General features: G+C 42.1%; 1 protein-coding gene and 1 long non-coding RNA gene across 2 annotated transcripts; both read left to right on the forward strand.

The window, feature by feature from the left end:
• Positions 1–541: 541 nt before the first annotated feature.
• Positions 542–16339, forward strand: LOC122032148 (ubiquitin-conjugating enzyme E2 30-like). Its single transcript, XM_042591409.1, has 4 exons — positions 542–641; positions 13391–13518; positions 14322–14429; positions 16214–16339. The coding sequence occupies exons 1-4, from the start codon at positions 575–577 to the stop codon at positions 16337–16339; spliced, it is 429 nt and encodes a 142-aa protein (XP_042447343.1). The 5' UTR covers positions 542–574.
• On the forward strand, positions 9804–10621 carry LOC122032149. Its single transcript, XR_006125970.1, has 3 exons — positions 9804–10000; positions 10102–10272; positions 10594–10621. It is a non-coding gene; the product is annotated as an uncharacterized LOC122032149 (long non-coding RNA).
• Positions 16340–21987: the final 5648 nt, after the last annotated feature.

Consider the following 21987-nt stretch of genomic DNA (forward strand, 5'->3'; position numbering starts at 1 on the left):
ATTGAAAAAAATTAAAGAAGTAAATAAAATTAGAAAAAAAAACTTGTTATTTAAAGAAGGAGGGGCGAAAATGTCATTTAATAAAGGAGAGAGAGGGAGGTGGGCTGTCAGAGGAGATGGAAAAAGCAATTTACATATATATCTATAATCGAGATATAGAAGGAAGAATATAGAATCTCATCCTCCAATTGTCGGCGGCCTACCGAATCAGGCAAGCTGGAATTTTTAGGATGTATGGATACATATTTATAATGGAGATATGGAAAGAAGGATACAGAATCTGATTCGCAGTCATCCTAGTCGGCGGCCTACCGAATCAGGCAAGCTGGAATTGCACGGCCGAGATGTATCATCGCATGACCCTAAGGCCAACGTTTTTATCTATAAATACCGAGCGCCGCCTCGCTCTCTCTTCCTCCAAGGAGAGGAACGAGAGGCGAAGGAAGGGACCCTAGCGAGAGGTAATAATCTCTCTCTCTCCCGTTCTACGGTTGCCGATCGGTTTCAATTTTTGATTTATTTGTTCAGGAATCGCATTCTCCTTGCTTTAAGAGTTCTGGTTCGCTGCTTAATTATGGCTTCCAAGAGGATACAGGAGTTAAAGGACTTGGAGATGGACCCGCCCCTGTCATGCAATGCAGGTAGACTCTGTTTCTGGTTGCTCTGATGATCTTTCATGTATGTAATCTCGAGTAATGTATTTGAACATGTCATTCTACTGGGTATCTTAGCAAAATACGTACCACCATGTTAAGATTTCATGCACGCTAGATTTCATGAATCAAAGAATGCTTCATGAAATCATGGAAGGACTGATGTTTCAACTGAAGCTTGACGTGTGTTAAGATTTCATGCACGCTAAATTGTTGATAAATTGCATATATGGTACACTTTGATGAAGACGAAGCATAATTAATTATTAATTAATTAATATCATCCTTTTCACAGTCCTATCTTGGGTTTTGATCCCTGATATATTTCTTAACCTTTAAGAAATGGCCGTATGAGAGAGAATTGACACTTATGCATTCTTGAGCCAGTGTTCATATATTTATGTCCATGAATCATCGCTCATAGTCAAGGCACTATCTTTTGTTTGATTTCATTAGACCAATCTTTCATAAGTCATTTTGTAATGCCCCGGCCCGAGTGGGCCCCACCCGGACCGAACCAGGAATGACACCATAATTACCTATCGGTTTGATGACTAGCTCCACAGACCACCGGAGGTCCTTTCAGCGTGCTTTGTCCTCACTCGCACGCACCCCATCCTCAGATTTCTCCAAGCCAAGCACGCTTAACTTTGGAGTTCTTAAGTTTGGGCTTCCGAAAAGGAAGGTGCACCTTGATGATATGGATATTATCATCTAACCTTTTAAGTCATATTTAACCAGAATCTCAGAACTGGGGTATTACAATAATGTAAAATACCGGAAAAATGACGATTATTAATAAGGGAATTTTTCGGAATTTTTGGAGATTTTTCGGGAATTTTTCGGAGCTCGTACGGACGAGTTGACGGGGATAAAAATAGGGTCCGGAAAAGCCTGTTTATATTTCTTTCGTTTTCTTTTGTCGCCGAACCCGAGCCATCCCCCGCATCTCTTCCCTATTTCCCCGACGTCGCCGCACCCTCTCGAGCCCTAACCGACGCCGCACGGTTTAGCCGCCGCACACGATCCGCCGGCCGCCGTTGAGCCCTGCCGAAGCCGCTGTGCCCTCTTGCGCCGCTGCCCTCTCTGGATTGAAGCAGCGCCGGCCACCGCGACTCCCTCTTTTCTTCTTCCCGAGACCTCGCCGGCCACTAGGTTTAACCTAGCGCCATCGCCCCTCTCCGATTCTCTGTGCCGGCGACCGAGCCTCCCTTTCTCCCCACGGCAGAGCACCATTTCTTCCTTTATTGTGCCGTGTCTGGTTTAAATTTGGCCGAGCCTTCTTCGGTGTCCTAGGTTTCGGTTGAGGTAAGTTTGGAATGTCGAATTTTCCATTTTCTGTTCTTGATTCGAATAGTGTAAATCATTCTCAACTAATGGTTGATCGTTCTTGATTCTGTTCTGGACAGAATCTGTGAAGTGGAGTTTAGCAGCAACGATCCTTGTTATTGAGCCATAGCGACTGTGGTTAAGCAACCCTTTCATTTACCGCAGCAATTTATCTTTGTTAGCAATAAGTTTTGTTTTCCAGCAGCATCTTGGTCCAGCGGCAGTAAGGTAAGGGTTTAGTTTATGGATTGAGTTGACACGCTTTTGATACATGTTGTTTAGGTATGAAATGATACATACATAAGTTGGTTATAGGATGATACATTGATGGCGGATCCTTATTGTAGATTGAGTTGGGTTTTAAATGAATCTAATGGAACGATTAGGGTTAAGACCATTAACCTTAGTCAATGGTTAGAATTAATTTTGGGTAGGCAATTGGTGATGTTAATTAGGGCTTTCCCTGATATTAGTTTCATGGATTTTATTAAGCTATTTAAATTCATTTGAATTGTAGCTAAATAAAATATGTCTATATGTTCGACACAGGACTTTGATTCGGGACGGTATCTCGACGAGTATTTTGATTACCGGATTTGGACCACTTTATTGGAGGCGGGTACTTTGACTTATGTCTTTTGATATGCATGATAATATGTTTAACATATAACAATAATTGTGTTATCTGTTTGTTTCGGTTGGTCGCTACATGATTAGTTACATGTTTGTTTGTTTATTTATGCTGCACTGCATGATATCTACCTGATCACATATGCTTTAGGTAGTAAACCAACCACATGCTATGATATGTTCTGGATCTAGGGTTTATTTGATACCCTATTTGATTGGTGTACCTTCTATTTGATACTTCTTCCAGTGGTACACACTTGTATCTAGTTATATGGACTATGCCATGTTTTTAGTGTCATGCATCATGATTGCATGCATTGTCGGCTCCACTTTGGTTGAGCCCATTACATGTCTTCATGTATTAGTTGTATATCTGGAGTGTGGCGGTTCCTGCATTTAGCTCCGTTGGTCGGTGACTCGGTAGTAGTGGCCAGCCTGTTGCCATTTAGGGTAGCGTGGTGGCCAGATGGTGGACTCTGTTTGGCTCCGTTGGTCGGAGACTCAGCGTGGTAGCCGGCAGATTTTCCTCCCCGTCGTTGTTCTGGGAGATGAGAGCATTGAGCTCCCCATTTATGATTTGGGGCGGAGGACAGAGTACTCGAAGATTCCGTCCACTCGATCCTTTGTCGGGAAGTGAAAGTGCTTGTCACCATATGCATTTATTGCATTTTATTGTTGTGATTCTGCATATATGCATTTGTATGGATGCATTTGATTGACATGCATACGAGATTATGATTTCTTGATCGACGACCTATTACCTTTGTACCTTGATCCGGTTAGTACAGTTATCTCCGATTTCATTTCATTTGCATTTATTCCTTCTCGTATTCAGGAGACTGTACGCATGATTAGTGTTGTATGCATATCAGTTGTACCTGCTGAGTGTTGGACTCACCCCGCCTCGAGGCTGTCCGGAGCAGTTCCAGTCGCTGGCCCCCCATCTGCACGTAGAGCTAGTTCTCTACTAGTTCGTTATTTGTTTTATTTTGTTTTTTTTCTATATCAGACTTTGTTTTAGCATTGTCTTTGGATTTTTACTATGGATATTGTATGGAGTGGTACCTTTTGATGGATTTTTGATATGATATTGGATTTCATTCTACTACGTGCCTGCCTGGACGGCAGAAGAGGTGAGTTCGTTGGATTTGAGTTTTGCGAGTGTAGTGGAGTAGGGTGGATTTCGAGTCAGAGTCCTATTGTTGTTGTTTACTATTGTTAACTGCGTGGTTGTGACAGCCAGAGGCTGAATATCTTTATAAACTGCGTGGTGTTTGTTTTGTTTATTTTTGTTATCATTCCAGCCGCCTGTGGCTGATGTATATGTGATATGTAGAAAGTTTCATATTGTCCGCCGTACAAGGGAGATGCTGCCGAAATTTCTTCGGACAGAGACTCCTCTGGGGCGTGACAATTTAGTGGTATCAGAGCTAGGTTTACGATACTTGCTGTGTGTTCTAGATTTATACGATCTTTGTTTTCGTATTATGGATACTTTGAATAATCTGATATCAGTTTATTGGGTATCAGCGCGCCAAAGTTTGGCGATATTTATTTGATTTCCGTGTGTTGGATTTTTTTGAGATTTATCTGATACCAATTTATTGGTATCAGAGCAGGGTGTGATACCTGCTTTTAGTATATTGGACATTTTTATACTAGCCCTAGTTGCGAGACAGATTAGTCTGGGCAGTTAATTTTGGGTTGTACGGATTTTTTCGTTTCGATTTTGTTATGGATTTCCGTTATTGATTTATATGGATTTCCAGTGTTGTTTTTCTCGTACGGAATTCTGAGGTCAATTTGGGGGCTGGACAGCGACGGAACATCTCCAGACAGCAATTAGGTATGGTGTCATTTTGGTAATTGTTTATACCTGTAGTAATATCTGTAATATAATTTAACAGATATGAGGCGATCTACGCGTATTGCTGCGAGACGTGGTGCTGGACGAGCACGTGCGAGGACTGCAGGATCTTTGGATATACCAGAGATGCCTACCGAGGCTGAGCCTGTCGGTCAGGGACAGACTCAGCATACTACGAGTGCGGCGGGCCTTCAGACTCCGATGGCTCCCTTAGAGGTGCCTACCTCAGCTGCACCGACAGTATCCACTGCTCCTGTATTTCCGGTACCACCAGGGATACCATTAGCATATCCGACACCAGCTCCAGCTCAGTCTATTGCGTACTCGGCACCACCGCCACCTGGGCCTACAGTGTACCCGGCATCAGCGATGCCTGTGCCCCCAGTACGTATCGTGTACCCAGCAGCTCCGGCATTAGGGATACCGGTCAGCAGCACCGGGAGTACCTCCTCCAGTTTATACAGCGGTACCTTTTGTAGCATCAGCTCCAGTGTTTCCGCCAGTTCCGACAGCCGTACCGACACACCTCATAGATCCTGTTGCGGCACGAGCCAGGATTCCAGTGTTGGCAGAGTCGATGAAGAGTCGATTCACACTCTTCCGAGGAGATCGAGATCCGAGTGTGGCTTTGTCTTGGATTGAGACTATGGAGCGTACCTTTTTCTATATGGCTTGCTCCGAGTGGGAGAAAGCAGAGCTGGCTGCTTTTCACTTACGAGACGTTGCTGATACATGGTGGCTCACCCATCGTTCCATCATCGGTGAGCAGAACATCACTTGGGCCAGATTCAGAAAGGCTTTTGAGAGCCGTTTCTTTCCACGAGCTTATCAGATGGCTCGCTGGCAGGATTTCCTGAGTTTGCGACAGAATAATCGGACAATGACTGAGTATAATACAGAGTTTGACAGATTGGCCAGATTTTGTCCAGAGTTAGTTGCTGAGGACAGTTCACGTATGCAGCAGTTCATTCAGGGACTGGATGGACATTTGCAAGTAAGACTTGTCGGTCTTGGTATCACATCTTATGCGGAGATGTTGGACAGAGATCTCATTATTGAGTCAGCTCAGCAGAGAGTTTTTCCGGGTAGGAAAAGGAAGCAGCCGAGTCAGACATCTGGACAGATCCAGCAGCCTCAGGCTACACCACGGCGAGGCGTAGTCGGTCGGATCGATATCCGGGGATCACGTAAACCCAGTAAATCGGACGATCTTCTTACGGGCGTTCCGGTCTTCGAAAAACAACCCAGCGACATTCGTTGTTCGGATGTGGGTCGGAGATCATATCATCTCGGCTTGCTCTACAGCGGTTTGCTTTCATTGCAAACCGACACGAGCCGAGATTGTCGCGAAGACTCGATATGACTTGGGAGGCGGATCATGGAGGGCAGTCGGTCAGATCCTTATCGAGGAGGGCGTAGAGCCCAACCTTTGCCTGGCCAGCAGCCTAGTGCTTCACATGCAGCAGCGACATTTGGCATGCTTGGACAGAGTACTCCGGTGCTTCCATAGCACCCTGGAGTTCTGTTAGGACTTTATTATCAAGCGAGGCGATGCAGACTCGGTCCCTGCACCGATCGTCGTCTTCTCGGTCTTCTCCGCGCGAGATCCAAGACACCCTCGATGGCGGCTTCGGCTTGTGCACCTCCTCCTCCGCCAGACCCGTGTTCATGCGATGACCGGAGAGGATGCGCAGCGAGCCGAGATCCGTTTTCCGCAGTATGATTTCTATTTATGCCTTATCCGCAGATATCTTGATAGATATTGGTAGCTCGCATTCATTTATATCTCGCACTTTTATGCGGGAGGTTGGTAGATTACCCACTTTCGGACCCGATTGACCGTCTCCCTACCGTCCGGTGATTCATTGGACTTCACCCAGAGGTCGAGGTTGCCGTTAGATTTGGCAACCTAATACTTACGATGGATCTATTAGTATTAGAAATGGTCGATTTTGATATTATTCTTGGCATGGACTGTTTGTCGACATATCATGCCGTTGATTGCAGACGAGGGTGGTCACATTTCGGCCTCGAACCAACCCTCGTGGGATTTCACGCATTAGAGACGATCATTTAGGCGATACAGGCTCAGAAGTTGCTGTCACATGGCTGTCAGGGTTTTCTGTTATCTTTGATCAGTACTGAGGACAGCAGTAGTTCGCAGCTCTCCGATGTTCCTGTAGTCCGGGAGTACCCTGATGTATTTCCAGAGGAGCTGCCAGGTTTGCCTCCCAGAAGGCCAGTGGAGTTCGCTATTGAGTTGATTCCGGGAACCGCATCGAAGGTTCAACTCCAGGAGCTTTTGGATAGGGATTCATTCGCCCTAGTGTTTCTCCATGGGGTTCTCCTGTGTTATTTGTTAAGAAAAAGGACGGCACCATGAGGTTATGTATTGACTACAGACAGGTGAATGCAGTGACCGTTAGAAATAAATATCCCTTACCACGGATCGAGGATTTGTTTGATCAGCTCAGAGGTACATCAGTGTATTCTAAGATTGATCTACGATCCGGATATCATCAGTTGAGAGTCGGAGATTCTGATATCTTTCCGTACTTGATATGGTCATTATGAGTTTTGGTAATGTCATTTGGGCTTACCAATGCTCCAGTGGTGTTTATGGACTTGATGAACCGCATATTTCAGTATTTGGATCAGTTTGTTATCGTTTTCATTGATGACATATTGGTCTACTCTCATTCAGGAGAGCACGTACAACATCTTCAGCGTTGGAGATTCTTGACGACATCAGCCAAGTTCGGCAAGTGTCGTTTGGCTATCCTCGATCGGTTTTAGGACACGTGGTTTCTAGTAGAGGTATTTGGTTGATCCTCGAAGATCGAGGTCACCGATTGGGAACAGTAGAAGTCGATCTGAGATCCGCGATCGATTTTGGCGGATATTACCGACGATTTGTCGAGGGTTTCTCGCGTATTGCTATGACACGCCTTACCAGGAAAGGCGTGAAGTTTATGTGGACCGAGGATTGCGAGACCATGAAGCGGAGATTAGTGTCGGCTCCAGTTTTGGTTTTACCTTCCGGAGAGGATTTGTACTCTACACCGACGCTTCTCTACAGGGTTTGGGCTTGATGCAGCACGGCCGAGTAGTCTCTTATGCTTCTCGTCGGTTGAAGGAGCATGAGAAGAACTACCGATTCATGACTTGGAGTTAGCTGCCATCATTTTTGCTCAAGCTTTGGCGACATCATTTATATGGTATCACATTTGAGATTCTCACGATCATAAGAGTCTCAAATATATTTTCACCGAAGGAGCTTAATCTCCGACGGAGGAGATGGATGGAGTTCTTGAAGGACTACGATTGTACCATTAGCTACCACCTAGGAAAGCTAATGTGGTTGCCGATGCACTCAGTAGGAAGTCGAGGGACTTTGGCTTGCCGGACTTGATTGCACTTGATTCGAGTTTTCCGAGTTAGACCTTGAGGCGGATCTCTGAGAGCGGTATTCAGTTACCATGGTTGCTCGATCGTTGATCGGGGAAGATCAGAGGCTCAGCCGTGATCGGCATTGTTAGTTCATTGGCGGTCGAGATAGTTTCCCGGCAATGCACGAGACAAGGGGTGTTATATACTTCGAGGTAGATTATGCGTACCTCGGTCTCATCCGGTCTTACAGGAGCTACTTGAGGCACACCGCTCTCGATTTGCGATCCATCCGGCGGGACCCGTATGTATCGAGACTTGAGGCGTTCCTATTGGTGGAACGGCATGAAGAAAGACATAGCGGATTTCGTAGCTAGATGTCTTGTCTCGGTAAAGGCCGAGCATCGAGACCGCAGGATTACTTGATGATTCCTATTCACAGTGGAAGTGGGATCACATTACCATGGACTTTGTGGTAGGATTGCCGAGGACACGGCGAGGTCATGACGATTTGGGTAATCGTTGATCGATTAACCAAATCCGCGCATTCTTAGCGATCCGGAGGACTGATCCCTGGATCGATTGGCGATCTGTATTGTCGGGAGATCATCGGACTACATGGTGTTCCGTTGAGTATCATTTCGGATAGGGATCCACGGTTTACATCTCGTTTAGCGAGTGCGGCGGGCCTTGGGCACAGCTCAGGACTTAGTTTTCCATCCATAGGGCGATGGGCGGATCGAGCGAACTATTCGAGACTCTTGAGGACTTGGCCGAGATCATGTGTTATGGATTTGGAGGCGCTTGGGAGGACCATACGCCATTGGTAGAGTTGCTTACAACAACACTTTCATTCGGCTATCCAGATGGCACCGTTTGAGGCGTTGTAGACCTTGTCGGACACCGTCCTCTGGGATGAGGTTGGAGAGGCAGTTGTTGGGACCTCGAGAGTTCAGCAGGATGCGAGTTGGTCGTCACTATCGACGGAGGATGTCGAGGCGCAGGATCGCCGGAAGAGTTACGCGATCGGGCAGACCACTAGAGTTCTCTGTTGGCGATCATGTATTTCTGCGAGTTTCACCCACGAAAGGGGTGAAGAGATTTGGCATCAGAGGTAAGCTAGCTCCGCGGTACATTGGTCCTTTCGAGATCTTGGAGAGGATCGGAGCAGTAGCTTACCGACTGGCATTACCACCGTCCCTGGCAGGCGTTCACGATGTATTCCACGTATCTATGCTGCGGAGATACGTGCCCGACCCGACGCATGTGCTGGCAGATATTCCAGTTCCATTTCAGCCTGATATTACATATGAGGAGATTCCGGTACGGATTCTTGACCGGAAAGAGCGTCAGTTGTGGAACAAGACCATCCGGCTGGTTAAAGTCGGATGGCAGCATCATTCAGACGAGGAGGCTACTTGGGAGCTTGAGGATACGATCCGAGCTCGATATCCCCATCTTTTCACTTGAGGTATGTGAGTTTATTTACCGTTCAGCATTTATTATTATTATTTGTTATTAGTACTTGCTGATGGTAGATACTGAAATTTGGAGACCAAATTTTTATTAGTGGGGGAGAATGTAAAATACCGGAAAAATGACGATTATTAATAAGGGAATTTTTGGAGATTTTTCAGGAATTTTTCGGAGCTCGTACGGACGAGTTGACGGGGATAAAAACGGGGTCCGGAAAAGCCTGTTTAGGCTACCCGATTTAAGCGAGGAAAAGATTATATTTATATATATCTTTTTCCTTTTTATTTTCTTTATTTCTTTCGTTTTCTTTTGTCGCCGAACCCGAGCCATCCCCCGCATCTCTTCCCTATTTCCCCGACGCCGCCGCACCCTCTCGAGCCCTAACCGCCGTTGGGCCCTGCCGAAGCCGCTGTGCCCTCTTGCGCCGCTGCCCTCTCTGGATCGAAGCAGCGCTGGCCACCGCGACTCCCTCTTTTCTTCTTCCCGAGACCTCGCCGGCCACTAGGTTTAACCTAGCGCCATCGCCCCTCTCCGATTCTCTGTGCCGGCGACCGAGCCTCCCTTTCTCCCCACGGCAGAGCACCATTTCTTCCTTTATTGTGCCGTGTCTGGTTTAAATTTGGCCGAGCCTTCTTCGGTGTCCTAGGTTTCGGTTGAGGTAAGTTTGGAATGTCGAATTTTCCATTTTCTGTTCTTGATTCGAATAGTGTAAATCATTCTCAACTAATGGTTGATCGTTCTTGATTCTGTTCTGGACAGAATCTGTGAAGTGGATTTTAGCAGCAAAACTTTTAAAGCTTCAGCAGCAACGATCCTTGTTATTGAGCCATAGCGACTGTGGTTAAGCAACCCTTTCATTTACCGCAGCAATTTATCTTTGTTAGCAATAAGTTTTGTTTTCCAGCAGCATCTTGGTCCAGCGGCAGTAAGGTAAGGGTTTAGTTTATGGATTGAGTTGGCACGCTTTTGATACATGTTGTTTAGGTATGAAATGATACATACATAAGTTGGTTATAGGATGATACATTGATGGCGGATCCTTATTGTAGATTGAGTTGGGTTTTAAATGAATCTAATGGAACGATTAGGGTTAAGACCATTAACCTTAGTCAATGGTTAGAATTAATTTTGGGTAGGCAATTGGTGATGTTAATTAGGGCTTTCCCTGATATTAGTTTCGTGGATTTTATTAAGCTATTTAAATTCATTTGAATTGTAGCTAAATAAAATATGTCTATATGTTCGACACAGGACTTTGATTCGGGACGGTATCTCGACGAGTATTTTGATTACCGGATTGGACCACTTTATTGGAGGCGGGTACTTTGACTTATGTCTTTTGATATGCATGATAATATGTTTAACATATAACAATAATTGTGTTATCTGTTTGTTTCGGTTGGTCGCTACATGATTAGTTACATGTTTGTTTGTTTATTTATGCTGCACTGCATGATATCTACCTGATCACATATGCTTTAGGTAGTGAACCAACCACATGCTATGATATGTTCTGGATCTAGGGTTTATTTGATACCCTATTTGATTGGTGTACCTTCTATTTGATACTTCTTCCAGTGGTACACACTTGTATCTAGTTATATGGACTATGCCATGTTTTTAGTGTCATGCATCATGATTGCATGCTGTGCGATTGTCGGCTCCACTTTGGTTGAGCCCATCGCCAGTTACATGTACTGCACACACCACCCATGGATTAGTTGTATATCTGGCAGGGGACTCTGTTTGGCTCCGTTGGTCGGGTGACTCAGCGTAGTAGCCGATCAGTTCCGTTCTGTTTGGCTCCGTTGGCATTTAGGGTAGCGTAGCCGGGCGATGGTGGATTCTTTGGCTCCGTTGGTCGAGACTCGGCGTGGTAGCCGTGCGAGATTTTTCCTCCCGTCGTTGTGTCGGAGATGAGAGCATTGAGCTCCCCATTTATGATTTGGGGCGGAGGATAGGAGTACTCGGCGGCATTAGTCCACTCGGTCACTATCGGGAGCGGTGATGTCCGAGTGCACGGTCACCATGTATTGCATTTATTGTTGTGATTGCTGCACTTATATGCTGCATTTGTATGGATGCATTTGATTGACATGCATGCAGGATTATGATTTCTTCGGTCTGACGACCTATTACCTTTGTACCTTGATTCCGGTTAGTACAGTTATCTCCTGATTTCATTTCAGTTGCATTTATTCCTTCTCGTATTCAGGAGACTGTACGCATGATTAGTGTTGTCTGTTATTTGTTTTATTATGCATATCAGTTGTACCTGCTGAGTGTTGGACTCACCCCGCCTCCATTGTTGATATTCTCAGGTTGAGGCTGTCCGGAGCAGTTCCAGTCGCTGGCCCCCCATCTGCACGTAGAGCTAGTTCTCTACTAGTTCGTTATTTGTTTTATTTTATTTTTTTTCTATATCAGACTTTGTTTTAGCATTGTCTTTGGATTTTTACTATGGATATTGTATGGAGTGGTACCTTTTGACGATATGATATTGGATTTCATTCTACTACGTGCCTGTCTGGACGGCAGAAGAGGTGAGTTCGTTGGATTTGAGCTTTGCGAGTGTAGTGGAGTAGGGTGGATTTCGAGTCAGAGTCCTATTGTTGTTGTTTACTATTGTTAACTGCGTGCTTGTGACAGCCAGAGGCTGAATATCTTTATAAACTGCGTGGTGTTTGTTTTGTTTATTTTTGTTATCATTCCAGCCGCCTGTGGCTGATGTATATGTGATATGTAGAAAGTTTCATATTGTCCGCCGTACAAGGGAGATGCTGCCGAAATTTCTTCGGACAGAGACTCCTCTGGGGCGTGACAATTTAGTCCACTCGGGCCGAACCAGGAACGACACCATAATTACCTATCGGTTTGATGACTAGCTCCACAGACCACCGGAGGTCCTTTCAGCGTGCTTTGTCCTCACTCGCACGCACCCTGGAAAACTTCCCAAGAGGTCACCCATCCTCAGATTTCTCCAAGCCAAGCACGCTTAACTTTGGAGTTCTTAAGTTTGGGCTTCCGAAAAGGAAGGTGCACCTTGATGATATGGATATTATTATCTAACCTTTTAAGTCATATTTAACCAGAATCTCAGAACTGGGGTATTACAATCACCCCCACTTAAAGACACAACGCCCTCGTTGTGTAACCACAAATCACACCACAAACAAATCCCATAATCTCCCTCGCTAGGTGGTGCCCTGGGTGCTACTACCACAGGCGCACTCACGGTCGCAAGGTCGCTCTGATACCATCTGTAATGCCCCGGCCCGAGTGGGCCCCACCCGGACCGAACCAGGAACGACACCATAATTACCTATCGGTTTGATGACTAGCTCCACAGACCACCGGAGGTCCTCAGATTTCTCCAAGCCAAGCACGCTTAACTTTGGAGTTCTTAAGTTTGGGTTTCCGAAAAGGAAGGTGCACCTTGATGATATGAATATTATCATCTAACCTTTTAAGTCATATTTAATCAGAATCTCAGAACTGAGGTATTACACATTTTATATATTAATTTCTCATTTACTGATAAATTAGTTTAAGACATTCTACTCCTAAAATAGCGGTCCATGTCCCTTTTGACTTATTGGTTACAAAATATGCACCTTGAGATTATTTATCGAATAAAATTTGAATATGGGAAATGAAGTTATCAAAATTTGTTTTAAAGTGTTTTGCGCATTATTTCCGGACTCCATACTCAGATCTGTATGCAATAAATTTTCAATATCTATCTTGCCACATACAATCAAGTGTTTCATTATATTGATTTTGCTTGCTAGGCTTAGTTTGGTTTCTCTCTCTATTATTTAAGAGCTTTTAGACGGATAGCTAATGATATCTACATAGCACCTTGATTATTGTCCTAATTGTTGGCCACATACGGTGACCATATTCTTGTTTAATGATGGATGCTAAGAACATATTGTGATGGTTATTGGTTTACATACTATTCAATTTTAATTATGCTTGATATAGATCTATCAACTGATTTATTAATACATCTGCTTCATTTTTTTTTGTCCATTAACACTGCTAGGTCCTGTTGGTGAGGACATGTCCCATTGGCAAGCCACCATTATGGGGTCTGCTGATAGCCCATTTGCAGGCGGTGTATTTTTATTTAATATTCGCTTTCCACCGGATTATCCCTTCAAGCCACCAAAGGTAGGCCTTTTAATATTGTTAAGTGAAACAGATTTCTTTTGGGGAATTAATGCTATATGTTGCATATATGCAAAGTCTCTTTTGAGGAGCTTGTGCATATGGTTTACATATTCTTCTACATGCGCTAACCTGAATCCTGCTTGAGCTTGCTTTTCACTCAATTAGATATTCATTCTACTTTATTTGATGTAGTTTCTTGACATATCCACTTTGCCCACAAAAAATCTGTTAAGATGAGCATTTTGGTGGTTGATTTGATATTATGGCTCTTCATGACTGTCTACAGCAAATGCTTCTTTCAGCTTGAATATTTTAATAAGGTGTAATGGATCATTTTGTTTGTTTTCCCCCATTTTCAACTAGTCCAGTCTTATAATACAGCTTGTAGTAGGGCTGGCATCATATTTCTTAAAGTTTGTGCTTACATTGAAATTATTTCATTTAAATGTATATATCATACCAAGGACGATGTGTTAAAGAAGAAGATTGCGTGTGTTTATTTGAACAAAAGCAAAGAAGACGAGACTAGGAAGGAATTTAATTCCATCCAGGAAAAATGTTTCTAGTGTCTAGTCAATACACAGCATGGGATATTTTCTTTTATTTCAGTTTCATTCAAATGAATAAGATGGGATGAAGTTAGTTAGTGATGAAGAAAAATATAATTTGTTACTTTTTCAATTTAATTATTTTTCTTTTCTCCTCTATCCTTCCTTTCAAGTCAACACAGTATTAAGGAATTTCATCTCAACTAGATTCATGGTTCCTTTTCATGATATCTAAATAATACATTGATCTTGCAGATGACTTTTCTAACAAAAGTCTATCACCCAAATTTCGACAGCGATAACGGCAGCATCTGCCTTGACATTCTGAAGAAGGAATGGAGTCCTGCTTTGACAATATCTAAGGTAGTATCTCTCTTTCTCTCTCTTTTTTGTCTATTTATCTTCAGATAGTTTAAACTAGTCATTTCCTTGTCCATTTTTACTACTAAACTGTTGGATCGAGATCGCACTAGAGGGGGGGGGGGGGGGGGGGAATAGCGCTTGCGGCTAAATTGTTCGTTTATCGGAATCGTAAAACTATCGGCGTATTAAAAACCTCGTTCAGAAATTAATGCAGCGGAAATAAAGTAGAGAAACACACACAGAAGAACACGGAGGATTTACTTCGTTCGGAGCCTAAGACGACTCCTACTCGAAGGCCCGCGATCCTTGATCGCTTCCGGTGGGCAACAACTATAAGCTCGATAAGAATTACAAATTGAAGTACAATAAATGACAATAGTTAATTATACCAACGACAAAGAAATGAAGATCCGGAGCTCCTGGTCGTCGGGCACAAGTAGCAGCACTTCGAAACGTTGTTTGGAGCAGCACGTAGCACTGGAATCACTTGAAACTTGATGTTTTGAAGTGCTGGTCGAAACCCCCTTATAAAGGGTGTTCAAGGCGCCTTGAAGGCTGTTCAAGGCGCCTCCATGCTGCCGAGTCTTCCGTGTGGATCAAACTTGATCTGGTCGAACTTCATCTGTTTAAGGCGCCTTAAACCCTACTCAAGGCGCCTTCCAAGGCGTCTCCAATGAAGTTTCACAGCCAGGTCAGCTTTTGCACCCGAGGCGCCTCCAAGCTCCATGGAGGCGCCTCGGACACTGTTCATCCGAGGCAAATTTTCGTTATTTTGTACCTGCAAGACATGTTAGTCCCAAACAACATCCTGCAACACAAAGTTAGCACAAAATAACAGTATGAATATTAAAGAATGTTTATGATAATCTCCAGACTGTCCGGGTCTGACTTCAGATTTCCAACCGGAAACCCTAGGTCGACCCGACGCCTACTTTACCTGTTGCCAGTCGATCCTCCAGATCGATTGGACTTTTGCTCAGCACTCGACGCTTTCGGACTTTCTGCTGGACATCCGCTTCCCGGCTAGTCCAGTCTTTCACCTGGTTCGCGACACCAGAACTTTCCACCTAGGGTTACCACCCCCTAGGACTTTTGCCTGAAGTCATCGACCTGCCAAGACTTTCCGCATAGGGTTACCACTCCCTATGACCTAGGGTTACCACCCCCTAGGGTTTTCCCTTTGCCTAACCGCAGCTAGGACTTTCCTCCACCTAGGGTTACCACCCCCTAGGACTTTCACCTTTGCCTAACCACAGTTAGGACTTTCCTAAAACACTCATTCAACATGTTAGATAATAACACACCTTAACTTTGAATCCTTTGTTATTATCACAACTTAGGTTTGATCGTCGGATGCTTCGCGCACCAACATAAACATGCATATTGGTATGTCGAACCAAATGTTATTTATGCATGCCAAGTAATACCTATATGACATTCAAGTACTCATATTTGTAGGCTGGGGATCAATGATTTTAGCTCTTTTTTTTTGTCAAGTTTAAACACTAGGTAATAGAAAGAGGTCACCATAGAATCATTCTAAAGTTGTAGAAACATTAGAGAAATGACCTCTTCTGACTATAGGCTTTCATTTGAGTTTCACTTCAGTTCTATTGGGAGTTCAGTTGTATAAACTTATTGGTAAACATTAGAGATATGCAACTTATTGGTAAAATACTTTCAATTTTTAATAGTGTCTTCATAAATTCATAGAAGATGATTGGACTATATTTCCTTGATGCTACCAAAGAGAACCTAACCGACAATCTGAATTCAAATTTTAGGTGCTGTTGTCGATATGCTCTCTCCTCACTGATCCCAACCCTGATGATCCTTTGGTTCTTGAGATCGCTCAAGTTTACAAGACTGATCGAGTCAAGTACGAGGCCACTGCCATGTCATGGACTTAGAAATATGCCATGGGTTAAATATTCGCGTGATGTAAACCAATCGCTTAAGTTTTTATTTCATTAAGTAGGGTTGGTTATATAGCATCGCTTATGCCACTGAACTTTTCTTATCATATTATCTACATTTAAATAAATTTTGTCATATTCTATCATTGTTAATTAAGTTTTCTTTTTTGAGTAATATGTATATTTATCATACTTTTATATAATTTAACTAGTGCATTATCCTATCATTTTAAATGTATTATTCAGGGTTGTTTATCAAATTTTTTTTAATCTTTTTATTTCTTATATGTCTATCTGTGTCTGCGTGTCCATTTTAATATCTTGTTCATGTGTTCATGTGCTCATCACAATTCACAAATAACATTTGACTCCTTTTTCTATTTCAATTATTATTATTATTATTTTTTGTAAAAACAATCTTAGAGGTCAATCTAACGAGTCCATCGTCTTAACTTGAGTCAAGCAAGTCAACCCCTACAATTAACCATTTATCAAACTCAAACTACACGCTTAACATGATTTCGAAACATTAAAACCCATGAGAGAGAGACTTACAAGATCAATAGTCAATGTCGAGAAGCAAAGCCTTTTTAGTAATTAGAAGTGAAGAAAGTTGGAATTCTATGAGCATCGAGTTTCTTCGAAAAGCACAAGTAGGTCAATTTTAGTGCACTTGCTCACAAGATGAAGGGTGTCATTAGCAGCATTACATCTCAAACATAAGCAATTTTATATTTTTTCTCGCATAGTAAACTCATTAAGTACTCCTTCTCGTAATAAACATCTCAAACATAAGCTTTGTTTGTTCTTTCTTTTATTTGACATTAGGTGTTTAATTTATACTGATTAATTTTAGAAGTGACGTTCGACTAAATTTTCTATCGGTAATTAAAAAAAACTAAAAAGTGCTCGTAGCGAGCGGCCCATTAACCCTTTAGACTTTCTTCTCTCTTAATTAATTCTTCTCTCATGGAAATAAGCTCCAAAGTCAAATCATGAAAGTTTTCTTGCGAACGAGGGCGTGTATTGTTTCTCCATTGGTGATCTTCATAGTTGGATGTGTATATTATATAAGTTAGGCAGCAACAACATATATTTCGATCGACAACCTCAAAATTAGACTATTGTTGGCCAAGAACACACTACAAGTAAGCATGATTGCATGAAAAACAACTGTTTACCAAAGGCACACTCAGTTTTCTAAATTTCACAAAATTTACATCATATTTTGATTTTTATCAAAAAAAAATCACTTACTTTCTAAATACACTTTTCAGCTCTAAATGAAAGTAATTATTTTTTATTTAAATCGAAACCAAACAAAAAAAATGATCTATTAAATGTATGTATTCATATTTTTTAAAAATATATATATAAAATAAGGTTAATAAAAATAAAAAAAAATTAAAAACCATTAATAAAAAATTAAATTTATTATTTTAAAAATATTTAATTACAAAAAAATGAAATCAAAATAAAAAATAAAAAGCAGTTTATATGTCATTTAAAGCCATTTTGGAAGAGGTAAATAATGTCTTTATATGTTTTATATTTTTTTCTCGCATATTTTTTGAATTAGCCATTTGAAGACGCCGTTGAAGCTTTCCCGGCGGCATCGAGAGGACCGACGGACGACGAAGACGGAGGGAGCGAGGATATATATATATATATATATATATATATATATATATATATATATATATATATATATAGATATATATATATATATATATAGATATAGAACCAAACCCAAAAAACATGATCTCTTAAATTTATTCATATTTTTTTAAAAATATATATATAAATTAAGGTTAATAAAAATTATAAAATTAAAAGAACATTAATAAAAATAAAAATTAAATTTATTATTTTTTTAAATATTTAATTACAAAAAAATGAAACTAAAATAAAAAATAAAAAGCAGTTTCATACTATTTTGGTGAAAACATCACCATCTTGGTGCTGCTTTGATTAAAACATCATCACCTTGTTAATTATTTTATTAAAATACCAGGGTACTGATTTTATCAAAAATAACATAATCTCGGTGTTGATTTTGTCAACACATCACCACGTTAGTTGTTATTGATTTCTTTAAAGCATGACCATGTTGGTGTTGATTTCTTCAAAACATCATTACCTAGTTATTGATTTTTTCAAAATATCATCGTCTTGGATCAAAGTATCACCACCTTAGTATTATTTTCACCAAAGCATCACCACTTTAATGTTGATTGTTAGTACATTCTAGGAGATGAGGGATGATTAACTTCAATCACTTCATTTTATTAATTTGTTACAGCAGAATAACTCGATGCAATGCTAATGTCTGAATTTACTTAGTATCCATCTTCTTAGGGTGACTAATCCAAGGATCCATGCAGTGTACACACTTCACTATGAAAATCACTCATTCTCGAAAACAATTTAGAGTTCAGAGGTGAAGAAACTATAGGATTGATTGCACGTGAGAGGAGGGGGGGGGATCATGTGTATTTTAAAACTTTCTTTTCTGCTTTTTAAAACGAGTGCGCAATGGAAAAATAAACTAAGTAAAAAAGAATAGAACATAGTCGATTTTTACTCGTTTCGGAGCCTTAAGTGTAACGCCCGAAAATTCTCAAAAATTTATTTTAGAAATATTCTATGATTTTTCTGGAATTTTTAGATATTTTTCCGGAATTTTTAGAATAGCGGAAGTAGCAAAAATAAATATAAGCGTAAAACGGCCTTCACGGGAATTGAACCCGAGACCTATTGGATCCTATGACTTATGGTGAACCATGGTAACCAAGTGAACCCAGCAGGGCCGTGCTGAAAGAAAAGGGAGGCAATTTAATTTATATTAGAGTTGGGCCGAATTACCCACTTAATATAAATAGAAAATTTAAGTGGGGTTTGGTTTATTTTGTTTGGTTCGGCAACTTCTCCTCCACTCCAATCCTCACCGCCGACGCCCCTTCTCCCTCCGCTTTCTCTCTCGGCGCACCAAGCCTAGGGCCCCAGGGACATCTTCCGGCAGCGGCTCCGACACAAGGACGCTCCCCTCCGCGAGAGGAACGTGTTGGCGCAAGAGGACTATCGAAAGGATCGTCTTCTCCGGAAACCTAGCGACTAGAATCGTAAGGAAACTAGCATACGAGGTAAGAAACCCCTCACCTGTAGTATAAGTAGCTTCCGTGTGAATTCCATGTGTTAGTTTAATAGTACATCGATTTCCGACACAAGGGATGTGAATTAGCGTATGCCAAGTATTCGATAAATTGTGTAGTTCAGTAAAATACAATTTAGGCATTTTAGTAGCTTAGATAAATGCAATAGAATCTTTTTTACAGTTTATGCAGTCATGCTTCAGCTTTTACCAGACTAGATGTCCAATGGGTGGGCTCCCACAGTCGCCTCTAGGTTTAGATAACCTAGTTCTGGGTTTAGACAACCTAGTAAGAGCAAGATCAGTATTTATTAGCTAGTGTTCAGTATTTTACTTTTCAGTGGCACTGTACAGGATTAGATATTCATTGGGCTGGGCTCCCATAGTCGGTCCCTATGTTTAGATAACCTAGTAAACCTTGTCTAGTTAAGGACGCGCGCATAGCATGTACAGTTGCCGGGCCCATTAGTAGTATGATTATGTATTTTGATCTATTACGTTATTAGCTTTTCAAAACTCACAAAGGTTAGTTAAGTTAGTTGAGTTTGAATTCAGCTCCAGTTTAAATCAGTTCATGTTCAGTTCAGCTTTTCCTTTATTGATGCATATGATAGTTTATGATTAGCTTTGTATGCCATGCTTTAGCGTTCATATTCAGTGATTTCAGTATACTATGTTTTAACAAGTTCAGCATCTGTTTAATAGCATGTTTTTAAAAGCATAAATGCATCGTGTGCATGTTTTAGTGAGGTAGATGGTTTCTTACTAAGAGAAAGCTTATAGATACTTCTTTTCCTTATACTTCAGATAAAGGTAAAGGAAAGATGGACTAGCGGAGGCTGGAGGTTAATGCAATGATGAAGATGTGTGTGGAAGGAACCTGGAGTAGAGATCTTGGAGAAAGTAGCAAACTAACACTTTAGATTTATATCATGTTGATTTCCGCATTTTTAGTTGTTTTGATGCATGAATTATGAAAGACCTGTTTAGATTGTTAGTAATCATGCTTAGAATGTCATTTAAATATTGTTAGAATGTTTGGTATGGGGTTTAGAATTGTTGTAGGTGATTTTGGCACGAACAAGTGTTGAAATCAGACCTTTTGTCGAAATCAGAAACTCGGATCGATCAGCTGATCGATTCGAGGGTCTCCAATTGATCAACTGATCGACTGGGCAATTCGGCTCACGAACAGTAGGCGTCTGGATCGATCAGCCGATTCCATCGCGAACAGAGAGCTCTGGGATCGATCAGCCGATCGATCCATTATCTTCCGCTACGGTGGCCGCTGAATCGATCAATGGATCGATCAACTATTCCAATCGATCCGTGGATCGATTGGGAGGTCTGGTATCAGCGGGGAAGTGTCTAAGTCCAGTTCCTTGGCCATGGGGAAGGTAAAACATGTTATGAATGGTTAGTTTACCTCCCTTAGCATGTATAGAACCAAAAAATGTTAGTAGTTGAGTAGGATTTTAATTAGTACAGCTTCCGCATCTAGATTTAGTAATGGTCGGGGAATAGTTTAGCACAGCATAACTGTAGCGATCGGCCTTACAGCCTAGTAGTAGAAGGCGGGTCGTTACAGAGTGGTATCAGAGAAGTTTCCATACTTCCTACACACACATCAGCATTGAACCTGCAGCTTTCAAGTAAGAACATCTCTCACTTTCTTTATGCTTCTTGTTTCCATGTTTAGATATCACTACGGCATGCTTGTTTATGATGGTAGTTAACATGATAACAATAGTTACTCCAGTATGTTTGTATTAGTCATGTATGTCCTTTGTTCCTTTAGAAATGGCACGAGGGCACCAACGAGTGAGCCGGGGTCAGGCTCGGTGCCTACCCGGACCTTACAGCATTAGTGGCTCAATTACAGTAGCAACTGAGCTGAGCAAGAGATATCCACCTTGAAGGCTAGTCGGTGAGAACACTCCCACCGGGACCAAACCTAATAGTCTTAGAGGTTCCCCGGTCACCTACCCACGGTGGCTCGATGGTAGGAACACAGGAGGAAGCCTATCGATCGAGTGGCGGAGAGTCAAGTCGGAGAATTTCTCGGGCACCAAAACCATGGGATGCTCAAGCTGGTTCAAAACTTGGAAATGCGATGGAGCTTACGGACTGGCGGTATGAAAAGGTGAAGTGCGCCTCCTTACCTTGCGGAGATGCCGCGTGTGTGGGAGAGAATTAGGCGGGCGCCCGCGTAAACCGAGAGATGACATGGGCGGACTTGAGAAATTCTTTGAGGGTTCTTTCATATCGGGTCATGGCTTAGCCACACTCACGAGTTCAGAGGTTCAACAAGAACAACCTCGTTGGAGGAGGCGGTGAAGAAATTCAACAGTTGACTCGTCTATGTGAGTTAGCGTACAGAAGGGCGAGTCGGGATGCTCAAGATCGAGAAGATATCTAGAGGCAATATAGCGTGGTACGAGTGGCGTTCATAGGCCACAAACCAGAGGAGTTAGTGGCTCGACCACAGACC

The sequence above is a fragment of the Zingiber officinale genome, chromosome 11A (assembly GCF_018446385.1).
Source record: "Zingiber officinale cultivar Zhangliang chromosome 11A, Zo_v1.1, whole genome shotgun sequence".
Lineage (NCBI taxonomy): Eukaryota > Viridiplantae > Streptophyta > Magnoliopsida > Zingiberales > Zingiberaceae > Zingiber > Zingiber officinale.